Source organism: Pristiophorus japonicus, chromosome 19 (assembly GCF_044704955.1).
Source record: "Pristiophorus japonicus isolate sPriJap1 chromosome 19, sPriJap1.hap1, whole genome shotgun sequence".
NCBI classification, from domain to species: Eukaryota; Metazoa; Chordata; class Chondrichthyes; family Pristiophoridae; genus Pristiophorus; species Pristiophorus japonicus.
Window position 1 is genome coordinate 91201366 of NC_091995.1, and position 7592 is coordinate 91208957.

The 7592-nt window shown below is 51.2% G+C and overlaps 1 protein-coding gene across 1 annotated transcript in view; it reads right to left on the reverse strand.

The window, feature by feature from the left end:
- The window catches only part of aldh16a1 (aldehyde dehydrogenase 16 family, member A1), a 72536-nt gene that overhangs the window by 22990 nt on the left and 41954 nt on the right, over window positions 1–7592 (reverse strand). The window contains exons 13-15 of the mRNA XM_070861786.1: window positions 6475–6637; window positions 6221–6388; window positions 5004–5208 (exon numbers count right to left, since the gene is read on the reverse strand). Of these exons, the coding sequence (XP_070717887.1) occupies window positions 5004–5208; window positions 6221–6388; window positions 6475–6637 (536 nt within the window). The remainder of the gene's footprint in view (window positions 1–5003; window positions 5209–6220; window positions 6389–6474; window positions 6638–7592) is intronic.

The window sequence follows — 7592 nt, forward strand, 5'->3', positions numbered from 1 at the left end:
TACAAGAATTAACATTTACCCAGCATCATCATCATAGGCAGTTCCTCAAAACGAGGATGTCTTGTTCTATGCCAAAAAGGGATGAGTTCACAGGTATTTCAATGAAGGAGCTAATATGCCAGGTCCTGAACTACATCCTGAAGGGTGGAAGATGCCTGTGCTTGGATATTTTTTATTATTTTTTTTTAAAAACGTGTGGTGGCCGTTGCACACCAGCCACCACACGGGCTTGACAGAGCCAGGTCTTGGTCCAGTGGCAAGGATTAACCAAGACTAACTGGAGACCAGCTCTGCTGCATGGACCCAGCGCGAGCACACATTGTGGGCTGGCCCGTGCTGCCCCTGGGCCCTCGGCTCTTCTGGGCCCCGAACTCTCGCCTCTCCTGGGCCCCGATCACTTCCCTCTACGGACTCTCACCGCTCCTTCGCCCCGACCTCGCCGCTCCTGCTGTACCTGCCCGCACTGCAGTCAGCGACCTGGCTTCGCAGCCATCGCCCTCCTGCAGCTGCAAAGTGATGATACATCCCACATTATCATTTAATCACAGAATGATACAGCACAGAAAGCAGTCACTCCACCCATTATGTCGGCTCTTTGAAAGAGCGATCCAATTAGCGATCCCTGCCCTTTCCCTGCAGCCCTGTAAGTTTCCCCCCCCCTTCAAATATTTATCCAATTGCCTTCTGAAAGTTACTATTGAATCTGCTTCCACCAGGCAGCACGTTCCAGATCATAACCACTTGCTGCGTAAAAAAATTTCTCCTCATCTCCCCCTCTAGGACATTTGCCAATCACCTTAAACCTGTATCCTCTGGTTACCACCTCTTCTGTCACTGGAAACAGTTTTGCCTGATTTACTCTCTCAAAACCCTTCCTGATTTTAGAAACATAGAAATTTACAGCGCAGAAGGAGGCCCATTTCGGCCCATCGTGTCCGCGCCGGCCGACAAAGAGCCGCACGGCCCTCGGTCAGCAGCCCTGAAGGTTACATATAAACCCATGAACAATGACGGAAAGGCAAAGAGCACCCAGCCCAACCAGTCCGCCTCACACAACTGTGACACCCCTTACACTGAAACATTCTACACTCCACCCCAACCGGAACCATGTGATCTCCTGGGAGAGGAAAAAAAACAGATAAAAACCCAGGCCAATTTAGGGAGAAAAAAAATCTGGCAAAATTCCTCTCCAACCCATCCAGGCAATCGACACTAGTCCAGGAGATTACCCTGGCCGTTTTCGATTCCCTGCAGTACTTACCATTATATCTGCGCCGGCCAACAAAAGGCCATCCAGTCTAATCCCAATTACCAGCTCTAGGTCCGTAACCCTGCAGGTTACGACACTTTAAGTGCCCATCCAACCATCTCTTAAAAGTGGTGAGGGTTTCTGCATCCACCACTCTTCCAGGCAGCTCTGTCAAATCTCCCCATAACCTTCTCTGCTCTAAGGAGAACAATCCCAGCTTCTCCAGAGAAGTCCCTCACCCCTGGTACCATTCGAGTAAATCGCTCTTGCCCCCTCTCCCAGGCCTGGACATCCTTCCTGAAGTGCTGGACACAATCCTCCAGCCAGTGATGTATAAAAACTTAGCATAACTTCCTTGCTTTTGTACTCTCTGCCTGTTTATAGAGCTCAGGATTCCTAGTGTCTTTTTCACTGCCTTCTCAGCTTGCCCTGCCACCTTCAAAGATTTGTGCACATGCACCCCCAGGACACTCACCCCCTTTAAAATTGTGTCATTTCGTTTAAATTGGCTCTCCACGTTCTTCCCATCAAAATGCACCACTTCGCTGTGTTAAAATCTCATCTGCCACGTGTCTGCCCATTTCGCCAGTCTGTCTCTGTCCTCCTGGAGTATGTTACTATCCTTCTCGTTGCTCACTACATTTCCGAGTTTTGCGTCATCTGCAAACTCTGAAATTATGCCCTGTATACTTTAAGTCCAGGTCATAAGAACATAAGAAATAGGAGCAGGAGTAGGCCACTCGAGCCTGCTCTGCCATTCAATTAGATCAAGGTTGATCTGATCTTGGCCTCAACTCCACTTTCCTGCCCGCTTCCCATAACCCTCGACTCCCCGACAGTTCAAGAATCTGCCTATCTCCGCCATGACTATATTCAATGACCCAGCCTCCACAATTCTCTGGGGTAGGGAATGCCAAAGATTCACGACCCTCAGAAGAAATTCCTCCTCATCTCCGTCTTAAATGGGCGACCCCTTTATTCTGAAACTATGCCCCCTAGTTCTAGATTCCCCCACGAAAGGAAATTTCCTCTCAGCATCTCCCCTGTCGAGCTCCCCCTCAGAATCTTATATACTTCAGTAAGATCACCTTTCACAGGTCATTTATATTGAAAAGATCCCAATACCGGCCCTGGGGGAAGACATTGTATACCTCCCTCCAGTCTGAAAAACAACCGTGCACCACTATCCTCTCCGCTCCTTTTGCTAACTGGTCTATTATGTGGTACTTCATCAAACACCCTTTGGAAGTCTACATACAGAACTTCAATCTCACTGACTACAGAAATTCTCTTTGTTACTTCATCAAAGAACTCAATCGAGTTAGTCAAACACCACTTGGCTTAAACAAATCCTTGCTGGCTGTCATTTATTAACCCATGATTTTTCCAAATGACAATTAATGATTAGTACAAAGACTAGCGGCGGAAGATTAAAAAATCATTTTTTTGGAACCAGTCCTGAATGGAATAGGAACAAACACTACCAATAAAGATAAGGTTCAGGAAATTTGGCACTGCCTACAAACGTTTATCTTGTAGCATTTTATGTGCTGCTAAACATTATCATAGGCGGTCCCTCGAAACGAGGATGAGTTCACAGGTGTTTCAATGAAGGTCCGAACTACATCCTGAAGGGTGGAAGATGCCTGTGGGTGGATGTTTTTAACGTGGGGTGGCCGTTGCACACCAGCCACCACACGGGCTTGACAGAGCCAGGTCTTGGTCCAGTGGCAAGGATTACCCAAGACTAACTGGAGACCAGCTCTGCTGCACGGACCTAGTGCGCGCACATATAGCGCAGTGTGGGCTGGGCCCATGCTGCCCCTGGGCCTCTAATTCACGCCTCCCCTGGGCCCCGATCACGTCCCTCCACACTCTCTCGCAGCTCCTGCTGTACCTGCCCACGTTCCAATCACCGACCTGGACCTCGGTGAACGTCAATCTTCACTGCCGTCGCCCTCCTGCACCAGCTCACACTGCTCCCTGAAGTAGTACGCCTCCACGCTGCTCCCGGACAGGTGCACCTCCGCTTCTTTTATGGTCCCGACCTGCCGCTGGTGTTCTCACGCAGGTCGGGGCCTCCACGCTGCTCATTGTATAGGCGCTAAACATTATATGGGCGCACTGAATATACAAGGCACATTCAATTATGGAAGAGTTGTACATTTTCAGCAAGAGGGTGAGACGTGAACAGGTCTGGCTGCCTTTCAGCGAGCATGGCGGATGATATAAAGAAGGAGACTCGCTTGCTGTGGGAGAGGAGAGAGAGAAGACAAAGGCAATGGCGATGTTCTTAAATTGGTTTTCTTTTGCAGAGGTCAGCCCGGCTTACGGGTGCAATTGAGACCGATGCACAACCGCAACCTGGCTTACACTCAACACCTAAGGGTAGATACCCACCTGGGCCCCTTTGCTCCAGCGCTGCTCTCCAAGTGAGACGCCAGGGGCCGGCTTGAACTTGGCCCTCATTCGTGCTTTTGTTACCTCTAGACTTGATTACTCCTCTGCACTCCTGGCTGGCCTCCCACTTTCCATTCTACGTAAACTAGAGGTGATCCTAAACTCAGCAGCCCCGGTCCTAACTCGCACCGAGTCCCGCTCACCCATCACCCCCTGTGCTCGCTGCCCCGTGTCCTAACTCGCAGCAAGTCCCGCTCACCCATCACCCCCTGTGCTCACTGTCCCGTGTCCTAACTCGCACCGAGTCCCGCTCACCCATCACCCCCTGTGCTCACTGCCCCGTGTCCTAACTCGCACCGAGTCCCGCTCACCCATCACCCTCTGTGCTCGCTGACCTACATTGGCTCCCAGTTAAGCAACGCCTCAATTTCAAAATTCTCATCCCTAGTTACAAATCCCTCTATGGCCTCGACCCCTCCCTATCTCTGATCTCCTCGAGCCCCACAACACCCCCCCCCCCCCCCACCCCCGAGATGTCTGCGCTCCTCTAATTCTGCCCTCGAGCCTCCCTGATCATAATCGCTCAACCACTGGTGGCAGTGCCTTCTGTTGCCTGGGCCCCAACGGGAGTTGTGTGGCTGGAGAAGATTACAGAGATAGGGAGGGGCGAGGGCCATGGAGGGATTTGAAAACAAAGATGAGAATTTTGAAATTGAGGCGTTGCTTAACCAGGAACCAATGTAGGTCAGTGAGCACAGGGGGTGATGGGTGAGCGGGACTAGGTGCGAGTTAGGACACGGGGCAGCCGAGTTATGGCTCACCTCTAGTTTGCGTAGGGTAGAATGTGGGAGGGCCAGCCAGGGGTGCGTTGGAATAGAGGTAACAAAGGCATGGATGAGGGCTTCAGCAGCAGATGAGCTGAGGCAAGGGAGGAGACGGGCGATGTTACGGAGGTGTTAAAAGGCGGGCGATGTTACGGAGGTGTTAAAAGGCGGTCTTAGTTAGGCCGCGGATATCTGGTTGAAAGCTAATTTCAGGGACAAATAGGACTCCAAGGTTGCGAACAGTCTGGTTCAGCCTCAGACAGGAGTTGGGGAGAGGGAGAGAGTCGGTGACTGGGGAATGGAGTTGTGGCGGGGACCGAAAATAATGGCAATAACCCTCTATTCCCTTCTCCCTCATCTGCTTATCTAGCCACCCCAAGTGAGGGATGGGGCCAGAGAAAGTCTAGGTTTGGACAGCTCAGTTACACTCCGGCTTTAACATTTACCCACTAGGCCTTCGTTTTTCTACCCTCGGCGACTGTTTTGTTCTTCCCCCAACACAGCCCATGGCAGCCGGTCAGTTCGCCCACCTGGATGGTGCCACCGTACTTGTCACAATAGGCGCCCCAGTAGAACAGTCTCTCGATGCACGAGGCCACCTCTCTTTCGGCCTCCTCGTACTCGACGCCAGTCAGAGCGCACAGCCGCCGCGCCATCTCTGCCCGGCGCACCTCCAGGTTCTCGGCCATGTAGTAGATGATCTGAGCCCGATTGTGGGCAGCTCGCTTCCCCCAGCTGCAGGGGCAAATCACAAATAAGAACAGATGAATTAGGAGCATTTGGGGAGGGGAAACCAGGCAAGGGAATACACAATAAATGGGAAGATACTGAGAGGTGTGCAGAGAAACCTTCGGTTTTGTTCACAGATCCTTACGGGCAGACACAGGCCGGGCAGACTTGCATTTATTTAGCACCTTTCACGACCATCATGTTTTACTGCCAATGAAGTACTTTTGGAGTGTAGTCACTGTTGGAATAAGGGTAGTTAAAAAGGCATACGGAATGCTTTCCTTTATTGACTGAGGCATAGAATAGAAGAGCAGAGAAGTTATGCTGGAACTGTATACAACACTAGTTAGGCCACAGCTAGAGTACTGCGTGCAGTTCTGGTCACCCACATTACAGGAAGGACGTGATTGCACTCGAGAGGGTACAGAGTAGATTTACGAGGATGTTGCCAGGACTGGAGAATTTTAGGTATAAGATTGGATAGGCTGGGCTTGTTTTCTTTTAAACAGAGGAGGCTGAGGGCTGAGACCTTATTGAGCTGTATAAAATTAAGGGCCTTGATAGAGTGGATAGGAAGGACCTATTCCCCTTAGCAGAGAGGTCAACAACCAGGGGATGTGAATTTAAAGTAACTAGTAGGAGGTTTAGAGGGGATTTGAGGGGAAATGTCTTCACCCAGAGGGTGGTGAGGGTCTGGAACTCACTGCCTGAAAGGGTGGTAGAGGCAGAAACCCTCACCACATTTAAAAAGTACTTGGATGTGCACCTGAAGTGCCGCAACCTACAGGGCTACGGACCGAGAGCTGGAAAGTGGGATTAGGCTGGGTAAGCTTTTTGTCGGCCGGCGGGGACACGATGGGCCGAATGGCCTCCTTCCATGCTGTAAATTTCTCCGATTCTATGAAAAGAATTGGGGGCGTGGGTGGACACAATCCCCACTTTCGAACCCCACAAAACTGCAAATGAAGATTCACGCCGATTTAATTTCGAAGCAGAACTTTTTAAAGCCAGTCCTCACCCTGGTGCTGCTGCGTGAGCGGCCTCGACCGCATTGCGGACATCTTTGCGGTTCGAATCGCCGACGTAGGCCAGGGGCTTGCCGCTGTGGTCGAAAATGGGGCGCGAGTACATGCTGTAAGGCCTCTTCTGAGCACCTCCGTAGTACAGTTTGTACGTGCGGTCCAGGCTGCGGGTAAGTAAAACAAGAGCGCGTGAAGACAAGTCGTGTTTACAGGGCGGAGTGGCAAAAAATAAAACTCTGCAAGTGCCCACCTCGAGTCGCTGTCGATCTGGAAAAGCTTGGGCTGTGCCATTTGTCCTGGGATCGGTGGAATGTCTGCCCCGAACACGGATGCAAATGTTTTGTACTTAATCTCTCCTGGGCGTGGATAGGGTCGTTCCTCCCAGGCAGGCCTCACGTACTCATACAGGCCCTAAACGGGGGAAGTGGGGTGCGGGAGGATGGAAGGGCAAAGGTGAATAACGTCATAAGAAACAGGAGCAGGAGTAGGCCATTCGGCCCTTCGAGCCTGCACCGCCATTCAATACGATCATGGCTGATCCTCTATCTCCACACCATATTCCCGCTTTTTCCCCATACCCCTTGATGCCTTTTGTGTCTAGAGTTCTATCTCTCTCCCTCTTAAATATATTCAGTGACTTGGCCTCCACAGCCTTCTGTGGTCGAGAATTCCACAGGTTCACCACCCTCCTGAGTGAAAACATTTCTCCTCATCTCGGTCCTAAATTTCCGACCCCGTATCCCGAGACTGTGACCCCTGGTTCTAGACTTCCCAGCCATGAAATCTTTATCTGGCCAGAGACCCACCACCAGCTCAAGGCTCTTCCGAGGTCATGCTGCAAGATGTCAATCGTCTGGTGTTCCGTGATTGAATGCAGTGGGCATGTGACTTCAGTCTGCTCCACGAGCAATATGGAGCTCGCCCACCCGAGTAAAACACACACTGCTGGCTGCATATCCAAATAAGCACGAAGATGCGCAATGTTTACAAACACAGGAGGAGGGCAGTACATTTCCCTTCCTTCTAATTTTCTTTTTGACCCTTGACTAGCTACTTTTTCAACTTAGGATATTCCCCCTCCCCCTCCACACTCTCCCCCTTCCCCCCCTCCTCTCCACCCCCTTCCCCCTCCTCTCTCCTCACCTTCTTCTCCACTTCTCTCCTTTTCAGAATGGCAGGCAGTGACTAGTGGGGTTTCGCAGGGCTCAGTGCTGGGACCCCAGCTGTTTACAATACACATCAATGATTTAGATGAAGGAATTGAGTGTAATATCTCCAAGTTTGCACTAAGCTGGGTGGTGGTGTGAGCTGTGAGGGGGACGCTAGGAGGCTGCAGGGTGACTTGGACGGGTTAGGTGAGTGGGCAAA